The sequence below is a fragment of the Apostichopus japonicus genome, chromosome 11 (assembly GCF_037975245.1).
Source record: "Apostichopus japonicus isolate 1M-3 chromosome 11, ASM3797524v1, whole genome shotgun sequence".
Lineage (NCBI taxonomy): Eukaryota > Metazoa > Echinodermata > Holothuroidea > Aspidochirotida > Stichopodidae > Apostichopus > Apostichopus japonicus.
In genome coordinates this window covers 7,437,731-7,461,642 of record NC_092571.1, presented here as the reverse complement: position 1 = coordinate 7,461,642, position 23,912 = coordinate 7,437,731, and the positions used below count along the sequence as shown (strand labels likewise).

The 23,912-nt window shown below is 33.9% G+C and overlaps 1 protein-coding gene across 4 annotated transcripts; it reads right to left on the bottom strand.

Moving 5' to 3' along the window:
* Positions 1 to 6,305: 6,305 nt before the first annotated feature.
* LOC139975875 (uncharacterized) lies at positions 6,306 to 23,911 on the bottom strand. Of its 4 annotated transcripts, none has more exons than XM_071984144.1 (14): positions 23,175 to 23,911; positions 21,337 to 21,423; positions 19,903 to 19,989; positions 18,013 to 18,052; positions 16,182 to 16,228; positions 13,854 to 13,929; positions 12,265 to 12,561; positions 11,547 to 11,770; positions 11,336 to 11,458; positions 10,002 to 10,151; positions 9,524 to 9,646; positions 8,623 to 8,850; positions 8,036 to 8,097; positions 6,306 to 7,437 (listed from the first exon to the last, which is right to left on the bottom strand). In XM_071984144.1, exons 1-12 carry the CDS (start codon positions 23,715 to 23,717, stop codon positions 8,680 to 8,682), a joined length of 1,968 nt encoding a protein of 655 aa, XP_071840245.1. In that variant the 5' UTR covers positions 23,718 to 23,911; the 3' UTR covers positions 6,306 to 7,437; positions 8,036 to 8,097; positions 8,623 to 8,679. The 4 variants fall into 4 exon arrangements, with proteins under 4 accessions (XP_071840245.1, XP_071840244.1, XP_071840246.1 ...); XM_071984143.1 differs by having other exon boundaries at positions 6,307 to 7,437; positions 12,265 to 12,588; XM_071984145.1 differs by lacking the exons at positions 16,182 to 16,228; positions 18,013 to 18,052 and having other exon boundaries at positions 6,307 to 7,437; positions 12,265 to 12,588.
* Position 23,912: the final 1 nt, after the last annotated feature.

Here is a 23,912-nt window from a genome sequence, read left to right as displayed (position 1 = left end):
TGCGTAAACAGCTTGAAACCAATTGGAAGCCATGTGCGATATCACCGGATTGTAGAGTCTTTGATTGTGTTGAGTTGTCAATTTTTCCCTAAATTATGAACTGTTGTCAATTTTTGTGAAACAAATATGTGTATCTTTCCGATAAGGTCATCCATGAAATGAGGTGGCAGGAATATGATATTTCGATCAATTGTGTTTTTGCCGAGTTCATATAAACGATATATTTCGTGTTTGTGGCGATTCAGTAAAAGTTGTCCGGAACTCATATATGAGAACTCTTTAATAAGAGAAAGCGAGAGAGAGGTGTAGAGATAGCAGAGGTTAATAAACACGATCTTGAAAACATACACAGGATCAATATGAGCGTTACAGAAAACAATGTGAGAACTTTTAGATATATTCCATTAATATCTAGATATGAAACTAATGATATCCATCCGTCTCAATTTTCGATCCGGTATATTCATGCAAAATCTAAATGCATCTAGCACAGCACGTTCCTTGCATCTGATGAGATATCTACATAGCCCACAGTATTTGAAATAATTGTGGATAACCTCGTGATAAGGAAAAATGCTGGTGTGAACCAAAAACTTTAATTTTGCGTGCAGTATTCGCACTGCCATTATGTTAGCACCAGATTCGACACTGGAGCGTCATAATTAAAGGTTCAATTTGATTCTCCTGAAGAGGCTGATCAAACGTTGCGGGTAAAACCTCAGTCTGGATGCATAAACCACAGCACTGAGACTGCCCTCGTGCGCATTCAGCTCGGTGACTAAATGGACAAACATGCCTCTATGGAAGACCATATAACATCTGTGTCTCGGTCTGCTCGGTACCATCTCTACAACATCGGAAGAATAAGAAAATACCTCGCCAGAGACGCCACAGAACAGTTAATCCATGCTTTCATGACATCTAAACTGGATTACGGCAATGCACTTTTCTGTGGACTACCAGTTAAAAAGATAAAACGACTGCAAAGGCTCCAAAAAATAGCAGCAAGGATTGTTACACTGAAGAGAACATCTAGTCATACTACCCCAGTGCTGCATGATCTTCATTGGCAGTATCGCCAGTATTGTCAGTATCTCAGCGGATTAGGTTCAAAGTCCTTCTTCTTTTGTTCAAGTGCCAGAACAACATGGAACCTCCATAGCTGCAAGATCTCTTCCGTCCTTATCAGCCAACAAGAGCTCTACGGTCCTGCTGGTCAGAGTCGTCTTGAGGTGCCGATCACCAAGACAAACAGCTATGGGAACAGAGCATTTTGCGTGGCTGGGCCACGCCTCTGGAATGAGCTACCAGCTGAACTCAGAACTGTTTCCAGTCCAACAACATTCAAGTCAAAGCTTCAAGGCAACATTACTGCTATATATAAACTGTGTATTCAACTTTATTCATGTGCAGTTCTCCAACACACTCAAACGTGCATGCTTTTTATTCTTCATACTCAACTATATTGTATTTTATTCTGCAGGTTAACTACATTTTATGTGTCTTATATTTTTTTACTGTTACATAGCGTTTTAGAGAACTTTTGAGGATTTTATGCTTAATAAAATAAATTATTATTCAATTATTATAAACGCTATAGATATGGGCGCAGGAGCCCAATTTAATTGGGGGGGGGGGGTGGTGGGCGCTGTAACGAATTGTCCGAAACATGAAACCACTATGGAAGGACGAACAGGTGAGATTTCCCTCACATTTTCATTTTTTAAACAAATTAAAAATACTTATATGCATAATGGTGCCACCATTGAAATAAATTTACATTCAAGAATTTGAATTTTAAGTTAGTCTGCTAATATATTTCTGAACAATATTGTGACCAGTTGGGGTCAAAAGTGGGACCATGCGTCCAGGTCACTCCCTGCGTACTACATTCACTTATACCAATAATAATGTATAGGATCTATAGATTACTGTGAAATTAATATAGCTTGTGAATTTATTAAGGATCGTTCCATTGGATGAAATGCCCCACGAGTCCAGCAGCATCATTCATATGCATTCATATTGTATTTGTAACATTTAACACTTGTTATGTGAAATAAGTAGATATATGATGGAATGCTAGTGCAAATTCGAAATTCGACATAAGGAATGTCAACATTGATATATATATATATATATATATATATATATATATATATATATATATATATATATATATGTTTAACAGTTTTTCCGTTATTCCTATATATATATATATATATATATATATATATATATATATATATATATATATATATATAGATCATTACATCGTCTTGGACAGAAAAGGAACCATGGAGTGCGAACTGTGTCAAATCGCTACATCATCAGTGTCAGATTAGTCGGGCAAGCTCAGAACGTTAGTCTAATTACCTCTTTACAAACCAGATAGCTGCTGTTTTCTTTATCAGCGTATTATTTGAGGAAATATGATAGTGATATATTACGCATTTATATTGCACCTACTGTATCATGTGCGTTATGCAAGAGTATTGTTCATATACCGTATAGTCGTACGTGCCATAAATACAATATAAGGCATAGTACATCGTATTAAATAGGCCATCCGCAAATACATGTGGATCTTATGTTGACGTTTAAACAGTTTGTTATCTAAGCCTATGGCGATGTCTTATCTTTGGTTGATATCCATAAAAGAAAATCCTGGTAATAGATGATGTGATTAATTTATCCATAACATATCTGTGCTTGAAATGTTTAAAATATCATACTACTCTAATTCATCAGTTCTAAAGACATACTTTATACAATAAAATATCAATATCGCATGTATATATGTATTAATGTTAACATGTATACATGTATATATGTATAGATGTTATATGTATATATGATTGCATTTAGATATGTAAAAATGTATATATGAATACATGTATATATGCATAAATGTGTATATGTATATATAAATACATTTATATACGTATAAATGTATATATGACTACACAATTATATGTATTAATGTATAATGAATAAATGTATATATGCATATATGTATATATGTATAAATGTATATATGAATACGTGTATATATATATATAAATGTATACATGTATATATGCATGCATGTATATAAGTATAAATCTATATATATATATATATATATATATATATACATCTATGTATACATGCATAAATGTATATATGAATAAATGTATATATGCATACATGTATAAATGTATACATGTTCAAATGTATATATTCATACATGTATATATGCATACAGTTTATATAAATGGATACATATATACATGGATATACATATACATATATATATAATATATTCATATACACACACACATATATATATATATATACATATATCTCTCCCTATATATTCATATATATATATATATATATATATATATATAAATATATATATATATATATATATATTTATATACATATCTCTCTCTCTATATATATATATATATACAAATATATAAATATATATGCGTGTGGATGTGTGTTTGTCTGTGTGTGTTAGGATGCATATGTCGGTGACTTGGAGCATCCAAGTGACCGAATTAACATAGATCTCTATATTGTATCAAGATTGCTATCTTAAAAGTTATGATTTTTTGCTGGCCGGATCATGCCTTTCATGCAACGTATACTACTATCTTTTAAATTTCAATTCTAATCTTTTCTACAAGAATTCTCTATTTCTTTGTAAACTATCTCTTTTGTCAACTTTGAAAACAGAAGTGTTAGCTCAGTGGTAAGGCCGGTGACTTTCAATCAAAAGGTCCCGAGTTCGAGTCACTCCAAGATTAATGTGTGTCGCCCAGTTATAGATTTGGTCACAATTCATAATCATGGACGTTAACAATGAATCTGAGAGATTGACTTCGGTCAGCTTGCGGCTTTGATAAGCCCATAAGGCTTCTTCGTGAGTTCTTGCTTGCAGGAGGATCTAAAATGCATACAATAAATAAGTTGGAACAATAATATGATTCAAGTTGATAACAAGCCAATAATGTCTTATCATTCACTGGTTTAGTTACGGAATTTATTTTATCAATAACTTGTTTGACAATGATGGGTGCCTTTTACCAAGTTGATCAATTTATTCAGAATTTGTCGTTAACCACTCATTTCTGAAATCTACTTGGAATAAGGTTATTAATAAAAATTGATTCATGTTTGTATTATCCCATTTATAGTTTGTATAATATGATACTTACAGATTGTCAGTTTAAATGTAAGTCAAGTTACACCAATTTGGTTAAAACTTTTTGCAGCCCGAGTAAACCTCATTTAAAATGGGGTGAGACTTATAAACTTTAAGAAATGACCACTTTAAACATCAGAGGCTATATTTAAAATGGCTTGACTACTTAAGCTAACACACAGACAACTAGGCCAGTTCCTCCTGATGCAACACAAAACTCCAGTGGGAAACTAACAAAATATTATGACCTTAAATAACATGTGAACAATTCATCAAACACAAATGGTGTTGAATAACACCTTACTTTTCTCTGTTGTTAATACTAAGCTAAAAGAACGTGTTTTGGTTGAGTTATAGGAATGGATAAAACTATGGAATAACATTAACATTTAGGCCTACGCTGAATAGACGAATTGATCACCTAAATTAACCTTGAAGGAGCGTTGTAGCCTCGATTAAGCATATTTTTAAGATGATTATCCTGAAAACCATACATTCTTAGCATTTTTAGATGGCTGATGAGATCCAAAGATGGATCGAAATAGCCATAGAGCAGGGGGGACTCGAAATGGATCTTACGAGCCACCGTGATTTTTTGTTTTCATTCCGCGTGGTCAACATGAATTTACTGTATATATTAAGAATCGGACAGTTCGATATGAGCATTGTCCAGCTGCTATGTTTAAATAATCGCCATAATCGCCAAACAGCCTTTTACAAACTCACCAACGGTACGGTACTAATAATATTTTTGGACATGCTCATTTCGTGTTGGACATACCTACATTAGTTTTGACATGTTTATATAATTGGGACATGCTTATATTATTTTGGACAGCTCATATTGTTCTGGACATTTTTGCACCAAATGGCGTGAATTCCTAAGCCAAATTATTCAATACAAATATGAAATTAGCAGTTACATTCGACATGTTCATATACTTTTCGACACTCTTTAATTATTTTGGACATGCTCACATTATTTTTGACATACTTATATTGGTTTCGACATCTTTATTTATAAATTTGGACATTCTTACATTATTTTGGACATGCTTATATTGTTTTGGACATTTTTGATACATATGGCATACCGTATATATTTTATCTTTCGTCAATGAAAGGCTTTATCACTTAGGACTTATCACTCTGGAGTTTAAAAGTTGAGTTGCTCGCAGGGAATTTAGTTTGTCTTTTATGTCTTCTTCTGCTTTCCATTTCAATAAATAAGCAAAATTATGAAACGGTGGTGTATTTGTTGTTATTCCACTTACTGAAGTTGGTTGTTAAACAAAGCAAGCATGTATTTTTATTTAAGAGTCAAAACCCTCATTCTCGCTTAGCATTTTGTATGGTGAAGATATGAAGTTTTCAAATTTGATGATTGTGTGTGAATGCATCTGGCAACAGTAGGCTGAAAGATGTCATCACATCAAATTGACATTTTGTTATTCTTTATAATATTTCATTCAGTTGTCTACAGAGGATAATAATATAGATTACAAACCACCCAAAAACAAGGACAACTCAGCTAAAATATTATAATACAAAAGTAAACTACTTAAGTCGCATTTGTCGTGATTACATCACAGATTCATTACTGTGATTTTCTCCCTGGCAGACTAGAGGGTTTAGCCAGTCAAATCAGATTACAAGGAACGATGTGTTATTGAAATGCTGTTGTTTCCAACTATACTGTGTGGAATATTTCTCTCTTTTAGAAATGTCTTATACTTGTGTAAACAAAAGGAAATGATTTGCACAATAACAACAACAATCAAAAAGTATGCTTGTACATTTTTCAGAAGCGTATGTTCAATGGTTGTTCAACACATAAAAGCATACTATTTATTATGTCAACATTATTTATATATAAATATAGATTACAGTGCAAAGGATGTAAATATTTTGCATGTTTATGCAAAACCTCTTTTCAACTCTTTACCTGTGAAATTGACAGTTTTCAAATTGATTTATTATTTACATGAATCTTTACTTATATATAACACACACTATAAAACAATGATTATATATATATATATATATATATATATATATATATATATATATATATATATATATATATATATATATATATATATATATATATATATATATATGTGCGTGTGTATATCTTGATATATTTATCTTTATATATATATATCTTTATATATAATATCATATAATTGAACTTTGATTCTTTGAAATATTAAGTCTTAATAAAAAGTATTAACTTTAAGAAAGAGCCTAAATACACATAAACAAATTAATAAATATTACTGATTGTTACATGGGTTTGTTTTTGCTGTACTGATCCTTTATGGATTTGACAACAATTTTTTTATTGTGTTATGAAGTATATATGTACAACACTTTTGATTTGGGGATTCTGTAAGGGGATGACCCTCAACCCTTTGTATTTTAAGTGTTCTTGTTAAGGTCCATAATTTGAAATTGGGAAGCTATGGCATGAATTTTGTCGAAACCTTTTACAGTCATTATAACTGAACAGAAATTTAAATTTGTTAAAATTCAAATATACAAGTTTCGTTCTGTGCATTTGATCAATTCTTTGTAAAATATTACAAACAGCTAGGCGAAAAATGGATTATAACATTGTTAAAAATAGAACAGTTTGTGTTGGTTATTATCTCTCCGTTATGAACTTTATTGTTTCTTTATGTTTCACTTTCTTTGTGTGGTATTTTTGCAGTTCTGTTTCCAATAAAACAACATGTCCTTATTATGTGTCTCAAAAGTATAGCTTCCCATATCTTTAAGATGGAATTTATAATTTCATGTACGAAATTCCAACTGAGAGAAATTGAAACTCCTTCGTGAAACCTATTTTAATATTTTCATACCTAGTCACATGTTTTGTTGTTGTTTATTTTATATATTTGATAACTCTAGGATATGTTAACGTTTGAGAACACCTCGATTCAAAACTGAATAATTGACCTAAATATGTGGTATGTGTAATATTTCGGTTATGATCCTTTCTTTGACTTTACATAGATATATGAAACGTTGACGTAATGCAATAAATTGAAAGTATTTGCAATCACTTTAACCTTAGTATAGCTCTTCTGGGATATATGCATTTAATAAGGTTTTCTTCACTAGGACAGTAATAAAATGCTCTTGTACTTTTAATCTCCAATGGTATTACATACTATTACCTAGGAGGTTACAATCTTTAATGGTATCTCACAGGTGCCCAACTCCGATTTATCTTCATACTGTGTAAATAAAAAAAAACGAAGGAATTAAAATAAATCCTTTTGCTAATTCAAAGCTGATTAACTTGTTGTTGTGATTTGTATAAGAACGTAAAAAATAAACGTATGTGAAAGATTAAACAAAAAGGCAAGCAAGAATATATTATTTTTCAAATCCTCCCAAATGATCGAATCTAAATTTATAAATACTATTTACCTGGTCAACCGACACATTGTGTTATCATTAAGGACCTGCAGTTTCAATTTGTATTTCCATTTCCCCCTTTGTAACAGTAATAGAATATTAAATTCAACATAACCGCTGTAAAACAGAACACTGGCTGAATCGAACGAAGGGGTCATGTAGAATCTAACTAAGCCAAAATAATACCCTTTTCTAATCATGATAGTACACTTTCAATTTTGAAATAAATACGTTAAATGAAAACAAAATATTTATTAACTGAAATGTATATGAAACAAAGTAGAGATATACCTCACGAATTGTTTAGTCTTGATTCTTTGAAAATAATCATATGACACTATCTTTAGTTTAAGATAACATTTAGTTGCTCTTTGTCTTATACCAAAGCAAATGCATGACTTAAACGTCTCTTACCAGTTGATAGTGTTGACAGTAGGTGGATCTGATGTGTCAAACCTCGCTGACCCTGTAACAAACTAAAGATTGACAAAAGTATTAAGTAAAACGAAACAATTCATACAAATGAAACACATGGATAAAGATGTACGAATAACGAAATTTACTTTTCAATTAGCTAAACGTGACAAAAATATTAAAATTTCTTTGATAAGCTATTTTTATGCAATATAACGTTTGATATGCAATTTCACCAAAGCCAATAGTGCTACCAAACCTTGCAAGTACTCAAACTAATGCAATAATTCTTCTTACACAAAGGAAGAAAATTAATAGAGTAAGTACAGTTATGATTCTGACTCTTGCCCTGACAATTTCTTTACTCAGGCACTTCACATTGAACACATAACAACCATTTTGAAGTGTCAAATGTTTTGACATTGAAATAAAGCTTGTCGTTAATAAACTAATTGGTAATGAACTTGTAATACGATTGCATCGAGCAATTGAACTCAGATGAAATGCAACACGTAAAGCTCTGCAAGTCATTCCTCATGAGCATTTCAAGAATTTTGTTCACTTCTTTGATTTCATGAAATATTCACCTTGATCGTACAAATCATCTTGAAGGTCCTTTCGATCAGCTTCTTTCAAGGCCTCTCCTAGTACCCTGTATGAGGCATCTTTCCATTTTTTCGTTTCCACTTGAGTAACATCTTATAAACTGCTTCCACATTCTTCTTATTTTCTACTTCGATTGTCTGCATTTCTGCTTCTTTTAGTAAAAGTTTTCTGCCTATTTCCTTCCAATCCTCAATCTTTCTAGCCAGAACCTAAAAAATAGGACTTTTGTTGCAAAATTGTACTTACAAGAATGGTTCATACCTGATGAATTAAAAATATTTATACCAGCGCTTGAACAAAACTGATCTTTGTAACGCATCTATACCATATTTCTTATACGTCTTTGCTACCTTACTTTTTAAATTTTAATTGTTCGTAACGTAATTTGTATTCATTCAAACTGTCATGCCGACGACAGTGTTTTGATTCAAAGTGGAGTTCAAAATATTGATAATTACCACTCAATAATAATTCAAGGTATACTTATAATTCGATATCACACATAAGGTAAAACAATGGATACAGAATGACAAAAGACTCGCCATTGTCAAGAAACAAGTGGCACCACGAGCTATTGAGTAATTCACAGAATAAAAAATGCCAAATTCAAGTGAAGAATTACAAGGCTGGTTAGTAACGGATAAATAGGACTGTTGTAGTTCGTTGAGACAAATACATGCCAAATAAATCTTCGTTGCATTCGTCGATATTCAGAAGAAGGGTAAAGTTAGCGAGCGATACATACTTCGGTAGGATCTACTTTGAAGTTATACAGATCTCTAATTAAAGGTAAAGGCTAAACCATCATATCTAAGGAATCCACAGTGGTAACTAATGGTATACTGTAACATAATATGATATATAAGACTGTAAACATGTTACCTGTAAGACTGATTCAATAACAACAAAGTCAAGGGTTGAAGTCGAACCGATTAGGCGTCCAATACTAGTCTTCTTTTCTGTTACTAAGTTGTCGATATTCAATGAACTGGAATTGCCTGGCACCTGTTTGTTCAAGTTATAGATGGATGGTGCATATACATCAAGTGAAGTTCTTCTTAAACCATGATATTGTTTGCGTTTTAATGACAGCAAAGACTAATGCTTTAGCGGTATGATTGCGTCCCTATGGATTACTATAAAGTATATATATATATATATAAATCATCCTAATAAAATTCAATAGCTGATTTGTATGATCTACTGAATCACTACATCGCTATCGCTAAATATGAAATGTGGTATTTATTTTATTATAGCAAGTTTAAAACAACCAAGCTTACGTCTCACTCTCACCACTACTACAAAACTGTACTTTTGTTGATATCAATTGAAGAAAAAAGTGATGATTAAGTCAAACCTCGAGTTCAAATTTTAAATCTACAAGATCAGATCCTTGTCCAACTCTGAATTCGCATGAACATCCTCTAGCCTCCGATGTAACTTGCCTTCTTAATAAAAATGTGCAGAAATCTGCTTCGGAAGTAAGAACCCGATTAAATGTTATTTCCTAAGGATAAAATAAAATAAAAGATGCAGAAAAATCATAAAGGTATACTAAGACTAGTACTGCAACCGCCTAACATTTTGATAAATGCAATTGGAAATTTAAAAACAAAAATGCAAAGTATCTTCTTGGTAGTTCCATGTATTGTGAATACCGGGAGGCTAGTTAAAGACATTAAAAAAAAGTTCCGGATAGGAAGTACTTTTTGCAGAAATAGTATTCTTCCAGTATTTTGGCAGTCTAAAAACCATGGAACATAGGTACTCCAGTTAGTATTTTCATAATATGTCAACCGTAAAGTTTCTACAGTTATAGCTTAAATGCTTCATACAGGCATTTTGTACTACTCCAGGCTTTATCCGTCGGTGAGTGTTGTCTCTCACTCTCGCACACAGTGACAGTTACCCTTGATATGGAGAGGGGAAATGCAACATCAACATTTACAAGGCTTGTTTTAAGTATCTCTTGGTTGGTATATATGATAAAGAACTCTTAAGTAAGACAATAAATGCCAGAAACGGAAGAGATCTTTTGGAGTTTAGAATGTTGCCTGTCAGCAGTTTCATTTTAATGATATCTTTCTGCACTAAGCTACTTTGTGTACTTACCTTCATCTGAAACACCTACATATGTACTCTTTTGGACTCAAGCCTTGACAACCAGTGAGACGTTTTGGTAATGAAACGATAAATTATGACTGACTTATAGGGAAGGGGAATGAAAATACGTCAAACTGTGGTTGCGGATAAAACAGCAACGGGACTAAAATACGCTAAAAGTAGTACACTGTTGATCTTGAAGTAGCGAGAAGTATTGACGAAGTAGAATTAATGGACTCACCACCTGTTGAATAAATCTAATTGTTTGCTTATGATCATCCATTGCTAATATTTTTGACCATTAAATATTCCCTTAAATATGTAATTTATGGAATGTTTAACTCTTATTAAGTATGTCACAGAACCATCACATCAGGTGTTTTATTAGTTGACTTGAGATAAATAGTCATATAACCACATATTTAACATCATATAACCACAAACTATTTGCCACTCACCCTCGCTTTTCGACAAGTCGAGATAAATTAGACGGTAGTTTGATGGTCTGATGTGATTTGCACTTTTTCTCCCCAAACACCTTTTATATCAGTATAAATATGTGTTAATATTCCTCTCGTGTCATCATACCTTTGGGTTTACTTCATCTTGATCGCATGTCCACATAGAGGAGGATACGTTGACAAACAAAATTTTCAATGGTAAGTGTCCATTCTTGTAAAACGATGTACGATGTTCATGCAATGTGATTTTCTAGGAGGGAAAGAGCAAAGGCGCTATTAGATATAGAGGTTCAAGCAGGAAATGTGAACTAAATTAGTCAGTTTAATAACTGCCTCACCTGTTGGCATCCTGGTGAGTCCCAGTAGTAGCCCACGTCTATATACACATCTGTATCAGAGGAAGACGGACGTCGAGCAGCAAAGAATTGCAAAGTCTTGGCCTCTACGATGTTATCACCCACTTCAATTTTCTTCCAGGAAAAACTTTGAAGCCAAATCACACAATGTTCCTCGTATAGTTCAGATACAGTATGTCTATCCTCTTCCCAGAGTGGCTGGGTGTCTTAGAAACAAACGAAAATTAAAACAGTATATGAAGTTACAATGAAACACTTCACTTATAGTCAACATTTGGAAACTGTGAGTGAAGCAAATTAGTGAGCACAACATACGAAAAATGCAACAAAATCATGATACGCGTGGGAAACATGCATGCATATTATTCACGTAAAGTGATTTATGTTTCGTCCATTGTCTTATGTTGTATGTTTGTCAAATTTATGAATCATTAAGTTTCTTCTGCGCTCCATGTTGAATAAAAAAAAACAGCGTTTACGGATACGAGAGAATTATTGCAATTTTTCAACAGTTGCTTAATGGCTTTTTGTATCAAAGAAGTTTTCAAAAGTTATTATCTTGAACAAAAATAACATGAAAACAAAACTTTAAAAAATAAATTACCTAGCTGTGTAGAAATCTTTATGTGCAACCATGGCCATGTGAATGTTTATCGGCTTCATCGAAAAGACTTTAAGTAATAAATAAAGTACTACATACCTTCTTCATGGTGACTGGTGTACACTGTTGCTTTCCATTCACAGTCTTTCTTGAGAACCAAACAGTGAGGTAATATCAGTTTTGCTGATTTTAGTAACTTGAGATTACTTGGTAGGAGCTCAACTACCACTGATGAGTTCCTAGCAAATGGTAGAGCTTCCTCTTTCTGGAAATTAGTTGGAATAATTCTTATTTCAATAAGCTGTTCCCTTTCTAGGGCAGCAGGAGGTATTTCTAAGCTGACACCCGTATTTGGAATCTCGATCCGCCCGCCTTCCGTTGTTATCATCAGTTTCTCTACAAGAGAAACGGTTGTGCATTGATCTGCAAAACATCAAGGACATCAATCTTAACAGCTCTTGCAACATAGCTCCAATTAATGTCTTTCGGTCTTTAAGTAAAAAAAATATGTTTAACACATTCTTTCACCGTGGACGTATCAACTAAAGACACTACATTCACGTAAACATCATCTCTTTAGTTGTTCATATCGTTGGTCTGTTTTCTAGTAACAATTTGAGAGAATCCGGGAGGAGCACCTAGCACAGGAAAGGAACTTCGCCGAGTTCACGTCAAATGTCTCAATTCAATTATAGAGAAAATTATTTAATGGCTGCATTAAAGAAATTTACAGGTAAATTGTATCGAGAGGCAAATATTTCTATAATCAGTGACGTCTTCACTAACGTTAGGGATGTCCGCAGGTTTTCAAGACAAAAACTTCCGGAAATACGTCAGCAAGCATCTTTCATACCTGTCCAGTACCGGCATCTCTCATAGTTAACAAGGATGACACTACTAAAATGCTGACCGATTAATTGAAAATCTGGATATATTTTTGTTTGTTTTGTGTGGCGTTTCATTCTTTAAATAGCTTTGTGATTATCCTTTAAATCAAGATAAGTCATTATTGAATACAGTAGGTGATAGAATGCAATGTTTAAATGGCAAGTTAATTAAAATATTCATCTTTAAATTGTAGGGGTATCTATAATGCAGGTAAAGGAAGAGATATGCTTGATTACTTACGTTTACGTTTTGCAGTACGCTCTTTTCGACAGAAGCAGCACGAAATGCTTGAAAACATTTATTTCAACCTTAAAAATCGATTTAATTGTCACCCATGGCATTCGCCATTTGTTTGATTTCCGACAGTTCCCGCTTGTTTTGTGACCCAAGCGATCAACATATCGCATTTCGGCAGAAAAAGTGTTGTCAATGCCAACAATAATTCAAATTGCACAGACAAAAAGAAAGAAATATATTGTGTTAGATAAAAAGTCTGTCATTTATGTATAACACATTCTAAAAGGTTATAACGGTAGAAAAATATTTTTCGAGTGTAAATGTTTGTTTTTTTGACACGACATTAAACCTTCTGAGCGTAACAATTCATACGCACCGCGTCTAAGGCAATTTCTTTTCCGAAACACTTCCCGTACTCGGGAATTTTAAGGGAAAAAAAGAAAACATGGATACATTCTGGCTTGACTCCTAATAATTCGAGTCTGAATACATAGTGGAGGAACTGACTCAGAGATTGCTAACAAAAACCTAGTAAACTGCAAAATATTTCTCTATGACAATACCTTTTAGAACTGGTGCATCCGAAGTTTCAGTTTCTTCGTGAAATGATTCTTCTTCATCGATAGACGTTGGTGTCGCCTGTTAATAAAACAACTAGGTATTAGGTATTTTATAAATATCACATGTTTGTATGTTCGAATTACACATTTAAAAGAAGAAACGTGATAGTCCATGACATCCATAGATACATGTTGTTACAAATGACTGTAAAGACTGCTCTATCCTTATGTGTAAATGGAATTTATATATTATTCGTATTTATCAACAATTCAGCTTATTCCATTAATTTTAATATTATTTTCAGTCGTGATCAGCCCTTTCAAAGCATATCTGTGCAGTAAAACTGACAAAGAGATGACCACCCATCCTGACGTATTAGAAATACTTCCAAGTTATGTGTGTATACAATATTGCTCACCTATTAAGACTTCTTAACTACAACAGTAGACACCAAAATAGCAATCATAGTTTGGTATTTTAACCCCACTTTGAACTTCATTCATTGTATCAGAACATGCTACCCATCCCAGCTTCCATCCTTTTTTTGTACTATTGATTCCCTATGAAGAAAATCAAATCAGTATAAATCAAGTCCATTTCATTGTGACAAAATGTTCACCTTGTAACCAGCAAATGAATTAGACCGCACACAATATGAAGTAACCTTACATTCATAACCTACGTTGTTTCATTACATTCTCTTCTCCGTCCTACAAAGAAATATATACTGTTCCTACTTAATCAATTCTGTTTTGTAATATATACATAGATACCTTGACTTTGTGTTTAATTTCGTAGGCTCAGCATGGCGATAAATCAAGGTACAGGCCAACACAATGCACCACTGTTTATATAACAAGTGTGGCTACAGGTAATTGGAATTTTACTGCAACATTTTGATGTTAAAAACATTGGTGAAAGGAACTTTCTAAAACATCGCCGTACTAATGTTTACCTTCCTTAAAAGAAGAAACGGATTCTATCGTAAATATTTGCAATTATAACTTAAAGTCTAACTGACTGCTGACAGACCATTTTCACTATTTTACGTTTACAGTAGTATTTGGTAGAGCCTAAACATGATAACACATTGCTACTTGTTTAACTTGCATGGTACGACTGTAACATACATGATAAAGTCTTCACTCGCATCTTGTTGATTGAATCCTGTATCGTTGCATACTGCACAAATATTAAGATGAATGTTTGGATTACTAAAGTATAGCATGGTAGTAGTTTATAGTTGTGCCAAATTATTCATTACTCAAAAATAGAGGGAAAGGAACAGGAAAAGGAAGAGGAAGATGTATGTATGTATTTAGATCCTCCTGGGAGCAGGAACTCGCAAAGAAGCCTTACTGGCTTATCAAAGCCGCAAGCTGACCAAAGTCAGTCTCTTAGATTTATATTTGAACGTTCATGATTATGAATTGTCAACAACTCTGTAACTGGGCGACATTCATGAATCTTGGAGTGACTCGAACTCGGGACCTTATGATTGAAATATTGAAAGATAGAAACAAAGAATATACGTGGCGCACTAAATTCTATCGTTATATGTTATATTCCTACCGATCAAACCAGGCTTACATACACCAAACTGGGGGGGGGGGATGTCGGAGAGACACCCGAACTATTCTATGAGACATACTTGCCCTTCAGAAGAGGCTTTATTAGTTAATGTGTCTGGGCTAACTAGTCTTACATACACACCTCTATGGTAAAACAATTATCAAAATCCGCGCAAGGTCAAGACGGAAGCGTCATATTCAGATTACGTATAATGAAATGGCAACAACATCAACAGTCATACAACTTTTAAGGTTGTCCATCCACAAATACAGTATATAAGAGTCTAAGTAGCTAACTTCTGCATCAAAGAATATAAAGTCAGGTATGACTTTTGCATTAGCAGTTTGGTAGAAAGTAAGTGTTAAGCAGGACACTAGTTTTGGACTGTTCTGTGCTGTAGCAGAAATCCGCTATAATATCTAAGAGAAACTTAAGCAGCATTTGTTCCGGTTGTGTTATCCAGGGTTCTTTTCAAATAATTGTTCTCCATTCTGTGGTATTACTTCTAAGAGGTTTCTTACGATGAAGTATTTTCTTTATACAGATTGTACAACAATACTCACTCTGAACTAGTTACCTGTAATTCGAACAACGTTTGTGTGGCTTAACGTTTGTGAACGGAATTGACCATTGCTTACCTTGCAGAATCACGAAAGCAACTTTTTCATGAATGCTTATTCAGCCCTCTAGTAGTAATGCAGTATTCACTATCAGGTAAACACGCAATTATATCAATTTTTTTCCCTTTATTTACTTACGTAGTGATCATGAGAGGGCGCAGATAAAGCCTTTTCCTGAATGTTTGTGTAACCAGAGCATAACCTGGTTAATGTTTTGTATAGTTATCATTTTCTTTTATTTTCCACCTTTTGTTTCTATCCATTTAATCATTTTCTTTCATTTTCTTATCTTTGTTTTTATTCATTTGATCATTTTCTTTTGTTTGTTTGTTTTTATTCATTTGACAATGAATAACCTTTACTTGGTAGATTTATGAGTTCCCTTAATTTTCACTTTTATTGCTAACTACTACATGGCAACAGTTAGTGGTCGGGTGGCCTTGTGTGACCTGTCTTTTTCTTAAGCTAAGTAATTGTTTTGCGTGGTCCTATTTTCTAGGAATATATGAGTGGCTCCAAGAGTCTATCCTTTTCAGAACCGTGGGTTGAATAGACAATTTTATAACTTTTGTTTGGTTAGATAGGAATGTTTTGGTGATAGATGATTATTTTAAATGTACCAAAGGACACCATAAATTAAGTAATGTGTCTGGTAAATTATGTATTAAGTATTAATTGACAGCTGGTTGGTCACTGGACCTCAGATACCAGGAAGTGGAGGGCAAGCTGGTCTAGAGTAGGAGGGGGGAAAGTTGAGACAAAGACTAAATCATGAATATTCAATGAACCAAGCTTTGTGTTTAATTGGTTTAAGGTGGTCATGTGTGAGTTGCCTTGTACTATTATTATGGGATGAATTCTTATTATTATGGGATGTATTCTTATTATTATGGGATGGAGTGAATAAGGTAGCATGGTAGGGGGAAATTAAGATAAGACACTGATGCCGAGTTAAGTTTACAGTAGGTACAGTAGTTAGAGGAGAAGAGTGGAAGGATTAAGTTTGTAATAGTTAGAGGAGAAGAGGGGAAGGATTAAATTTGAAATGGTTGGGCACGAGATCATAATTATTTTCTTAGACTAACTTCACCAGTAATAGAGTAGACGACCAGTATTAAATTAATTAGAAGTTAAATGGACACTTAATTGAAGCTATTTACCCATGGAGTTTTTATAGAAGTTTAGTGAATACCTGGAGCTTGTTCTACAAATGGATATTCTATTTTAGTAAAAACCTGGAACTGTTTTACAAGGAAATTTCATATTTAATAAAAGTTTATCACCCGGAGCTGTACCAATGGAGGCGGAACTTTATTTCATCCTGTACTAATATCTGGCAACGATATAATTTTCTGTTGTGATGTAACTGAACTATAAATTCCCATTTAAATCCAATGTTTGGATCCGGAAGTGAACCCCTGCGATGACCCAACCCGAGTGATGAACAGTTTCTCCTAGAGACGCCCCAAGCTGAGACGCCCCAAGAGGTTATTTCCCCGAGTAGCGAGCTGTCCAGAGAACCACCCAATCCAGAGACGTCCCCAACTAAGTGAACCGCCCTAGAAGTTTCCCAAGGAGACAATTTCGTTCTCAAATTGTATTCGGTCGACCCGCGCCGCGATTTTGTTATTATTTTCGTTGGGACTGATAAAGTATTATTTTTCCATTAAGTTCAGTGGAGTCGTTATAAGAAGTAAGAGTTCCGAGATATGTAAGTTACACCCATTCATATAATTTCACATTAAGTTAAAGTAACCCCATTGATATTAATACAACGTCCATGTGCATCGTAAACACACCACTTTACCTTTATTTGTTTGTTTTTGTGTGAGCATTCCGCCTTTTTAAGTTGTCCCCACGATCTCAGAATAAATCGGCCCTACCCTGGTTTGGAGGTGCCACTTGTAATCTTCCCAAACCTAAAAATATATTTAAGCCTCGTCACTGCGTTTTTGACCGGCTACATTTGCCTGATAGTGTACGTCTTGAATACCCTCGAGCATCCTTCTCTAAATAAGAAATAAAAGCTTGATTACCACAATGTGGAATTGGTATTTGATATTTGTGTACAAGTCTTTCAGTTCTTAAAATGATGTCAGATAGCAAAAAGCTACACCTCACGACTAATTGTATCTGACCGCTAATAAACATCTATATGATATGATATAAAACTTATTGTATCTGACCACAATGTTTATGGTCTATGTTATTTTATGTAATGCTGTCGTTTATTCCTGTTTAATTACCTCACTATATCTACAATACATCTACTAGCACATACAGTGCTAGCTATGAAACTAACTGCAGAGTGAGAATTTAGGCATTACATTTATTTAGCTCTTTTACCGGCTACCAAAAATAACTTAACACCACTTTCGAAACAACAATTTAACCATAGCATGCTTGTAAATCGTTTATGCTGGGCTGGCTTGGTAATATTGTCTTCAAACTACATATTTTATGCTTGCAATTTAATTTTGTATCATTTTATACTACATAAATATTAAGATGAATAGATGGATTACTAAAGTGTAGCATGCTAGTGGTTCATAGTTGTGCCAAAGTATTCATTTCTCAAAAATAAAGGATGATAGAAACAAAGAATACACGTGACGAATTATATTGTATCATTATATACTACACACTCCTTCCGATGAAACTAGGCTTATATATACCAAACTGGAAGAGAAATGTCAGAAAGACACCCGAACTATGCCACTTTGTGAAAATAGTGCCCTTTAAAAGAGAGTATACTTTGAAACCCATCGCCTACAGCCCACCCCATAAGTAATCTGGTTGATACGTCAAAATTCAAATCCAAGACGCATCCTTTCTGCATGCAAAATGTAAGCTCGTATAACGCTATCAACTGATTACTTTAAAACAAAATGGCCCAATAGACAAATCATCTAAGTACGGCCCCTTGTCCCCATTTTTAAACCATTTTGTGCACAGTTATTCATTTCTTAACAGGGTAAAATATATAAAAATGACGGCTCTACCTAAACGTTGGTCCTATCGATGATTATGTGATATTCCTTCCTGTCCGAACCAACAATGTTTACCAAAATACAAGAAGGAAATCCGAATTTAAACTGTTAGACTATATAAACAATACTGCCTACAGTACTCGCAATCTGACCACTATCTCTATTTATAAAGTGGTTTCGTTTCATGTAAGAATCACTGATAACTTTTAAATCATACATTTCTAGCTAATACGTAATATTTCACACAATTTAAATATTTTGTATGGCGTTTTAAGGGAACGTTAGAGAGAAAAGGCCACACCACTTAAAATTGTTGGCTCATGCTGTAGTGAAATGGTATTGTTTATGAGCCAATACGCATGCTTTGTTTCACTCGTTGTAATTTTGGGCAAGAGATTCGATAATCTCACGTGCATTTTGCCAGTTTCCTAATAAGCTTGTTTCTGTTTAATGACAAGAACAGATGCTTCCTGTTTTATCCTTCGTGACAGATCCGGACTGTTCTGTGCTGTAGTATTAATCCGCTATAATATCTAAGAGAAACTTAAGCCGCGTTTGCTCCGGTTGTGTTATCCAGGGTTCTGTTCATTTCTTTGTTTTCTATTCTGTGGTATAACTTCTTAGAGGTTTCTTACGATGAAGTATTTCTTCATACAGATTGTACAACAAACTAACTCTGAACTGGTTACCTGTAATTCGAACAACGTTTGAGTGGCTTAACGTTTGTGAACGGAATTGACCATTGCTTACCTTGTAGAATCACGAAAGCAACTTTTTCATGAATGCTTATTCAGCCCTCTAATAGTAAGGTAGTATTTACTATCAGGTAAACACGAAATTATATCAATATTCTCCCTTTATTTACTTACGTAGTGATCATGAGATGGCGCAGATAAGGACTTTTCCTGATTTTTTTCCTGATAGTGTACGTCTTGAATACCTTCGAGCATCCTTCCCTAAATAAAAAATAAAAGCTTGATTACCACAATGTGGAATTGGTATTTGATATTTGTGTACAAGTCTTTCAGTTCTTAAAATGATGTCAGATAGCAAAAAGCTACACCTCACGACTAATTGTATCTGACCACTAATAAACATCTATATGATATGAAATAAAACTTATTGTATCTGACCACAATGTTTATGGTCTATGTTATTTTATGTAATGCTGTCGTTTATTCCTGTTTAATTACCTCACTATATCTACAATACATCTACTAGCACATACAGTGCTAGCTATGAAACTAACTGAAGGGTAAACATTTTGGCATAACATTTAGCTCTATTACCGGCTACGAAAGATAACTTAACACCACTTTCGAAACAACAATTTAACCATAGCATGCTTGTAAATGGTTTATGCTGGGCCGGCTTGGTAATATTGTCTAGAAACTACATGTGTTATGCTTGCAATTCTGAAAGGTTATTCATTCCTTATTACTCACAAAGTGAAGTCTCATTTCATGTTGTATCATTTTATACTGCATAAATATTAAAAAGGGAGGAAGATAGAAACAAAGAATACACGTGACGAATTATACTGTATCATTATATGCTATAGTCCTTCCGGTGAAACTACGCTTACATATACCAAAATGAATGGGACACCCGAACTATGCCACTTTGAGAAACTAGTGCCCTTTAGATGAGAGTATAGCACTGTGTCTGGACTAACTAGTCTAGCACACACACACCACTATGGTAAACAATTTTCACAATCCGCGCAAAGATAAGACGGAAGGGTCACAGTGATATGCCTTACAATGAAATGCTGAAACATCAACAATCATACAACTTCTTAAAGGTTGCCCATCCACAGAGACAGTATATAAGACTGTTTATTAGTAGCTAACGTCTGCATCAAAGAATGTAAAGTCGGTAGGATTTTCGCATTATCAGTTTAGTAGAAAATACATGTTAAATAGGACACTAGTGACGGTCTGTCTGTGCTGTAGTAGTGATCCGCTATATTATACGAGGTAAACTTAAGCAGAGTTTTCCCCGGTTGTGTTATCCAGAACTCTTTTCATTTGGTTGTTCTCCATTCTTCGGTATTACTTTTGAGGGGTCTCTCACGAAGAAGTAGTTTCTTTCTACAGATTATACAACAGTATTCACTCAAAACTATAAATCACACAACGTTTGTGTGACTAAACTTTAGTGAAAGGAATTGATCATTGCTTACCTTGTAGAATCACGAAATCAATTTAAATGTGTGCTTTTTCAGAACTCTAATATTAATGCAGTATTTCACTATCAGGTAAAGCCGAAATGATATCAATATTCTCCCTTTATGTACTTACGTATAAACCATGAGAGGGCGCAGGTAAAGTCTCTCCTGGAAATTGTGCCTGATAGTTCACGTCTGGAATACTCTCGAACATCCTTCCCTAAGAAAAATGTAGCTTGATTACCACAATGTGGAATTGGTATTTGAAGTTGTGTACAAATCTCTTCGTTCTTAAAATGATTTCGGATAGCAAAAAGCTTCACCTGACGGCTAATTATATCTGACCACTAATTACTATATATATATATGATATAATACTAATTGTATCTGACCACAATGTTTATGGTCTATGTTATTTTATTTAATGCTGTCGTTTTTTCCTGCTTAATTACCTAACTATATCTACAATACATTTACTAGCACATACAGTGCTAGCTATGAAGCTAACTGCAGAGTAAAGATTTAGGCATAACATTTAGCTCTTTTATCGGCTACGAAAAAAATCTTTACACAACTTTCGAAACAACAATTTAACCATAGGATGCTTGAAAATGGTTTATGCTGGGCTGGCTTAGCAATATTGTCTAGAAACCAAATATTTTATGTCTGCTATTCTGGTATGTTATTTGTTCCTTATTATTTACAGAGTACAGTTGTGACAACGCAAAGAACTCCACTGCGTGATCTTTAATCTTGTACTCTAAGTCTGGATTAAAATCCTTAGTAATCTCGTACTGTATAAATAAAAACATAAAGAACTTGAATATTAACGTGTTAAATGATTGTTGATAAATGCAACAAGTTTGTTTGGTCAAGAAGCATGCGTCTTTGAACGAGTCGACTAATAAGCTTCACTTTAAACTTTGGAACCCACCGCCTACAGCCCACCCCATCAGTAATTTAGTTGAAAAGTCAAATTTCAAATCCAAGACGCATCCTTTCTGCATGCAAAACTTAAGTTAGAATAAAGCTATCTACTGCTTACTTGAAAAAAAAAATGGCCCAACAGACAAATCATCTTTGTACCCATTTCCCCCATTTTAAAACCATTTTGTGAACAATTATTAATTTCTTAACAGGGTAAAATATATAAAAATGAAGGCTATACCTAAATGTTGGTCCTATCGATGATTCATTATGTGATATTCCTTACTGTCTGAGTCGACAATGTTTACCGAAATGCAAGAAGGAAATGCGAATTAAACTGTTTGACTAAATAAACAAGGGACGAGGACATCCAGTTTTGTAACTGTGTTGTAGTTAAAATTTTGCACTTTTTTGCATTGAATAATAAATCAAGTTTGTAAATATAAGTGTGTATTTATAGCTACCAAAACAATGAATTGATGCACATTTTCCGATCTAAAAGGACCGAAGAACATAGACTAGAGAATGATGATAATTGATGCTTACGCCGTAGTATGTCTTAACGGTAGGGCACGGATGTAGGCCTACACAATTACTCAATTGTCAAAAATATGGTGATAACATATGTTACTTTCATGCTCTTTTCAGGACAATTTGATTTTCACCGTTATTTGGGTGTCTTCGCCACAGAATTATAAAAAGTGCCTTCCATTTAAATGATTTTTCTATATGGAACTGACTAGACCATAATCACAGTTTAACAATTTGTAATATAAGTTTGTCACGTAGTCTACTTAAATTTTACTGTTGGTGAGCAATGATGTCACATTACAAAGTTTTAAAGTTGTCTGTAAATGAGTCAATTGGTTTGTAAGGTACAAGGAAAGGGTATACAACTTTGCGGTTGTATAGTGCTGTACACTACTGCACTGTAGTTATGATTTTTCATTGACTTATATCTGGTTTGACAATAGTTTTTCATCATGATATAAACGCAAAAATTTACGTTCACGTGGTTTCTGGCCTATATTCGTTGATACTTACTATGTCATATTCAAACACCTCTCCACTCTTCTGAGTCACCACAAACAAACTATTGACGGTTTCGTTGAACCTGATTCTAATGGAATCAACGGGAACATTGAATGCAGCACAGAAAGTATAGCCAAAGGGAGCTATTTCACCCTCGTCGCGAGTATAAAGATCACTAGGGAAAAGATAGATCTCAACAAAACTGTTACCAGAGCCAACCCGTAATATAAATAGTAAGCTATTCTGTACACTGAATGCTATACTACAAGCTGCATAATGCTGGTTACTTGGCGTAGTGCAGTCATGTGCTATACTATCTTTACTATCAGGGAGCTGCCAAAACCCACTGCTCTTGCTATCATATACAACAATTCTCCATGACCAAAATGTACACACGAACAACGTGTCATTCCTAGCTAGTATGTCCCAAGGACACTCTAAGCTACTAAACCCAGCAACCACGATCCTCTTAACTTGATTCAAGTCTAAATCAAAGACAATCACATCACTTGATCTTGATAAACCAACATAAACACTCCCATCTCTCAATGCCATACTCAAAGCTTCACCTTCAAAATATTGTTCTTTCACCAGACCACCATTGTTAATTTCTGTACTGTATGTTTCTATTTTATCTTTGCAACATGTCACAAACGAAACATCAGTCAGAAAGCAAAAACACCGGTGATTTGCACCCAAAGAGGTAAACTCCTTTGAATAATATGGCTTCGATTCCTTTAATAAGGCTTT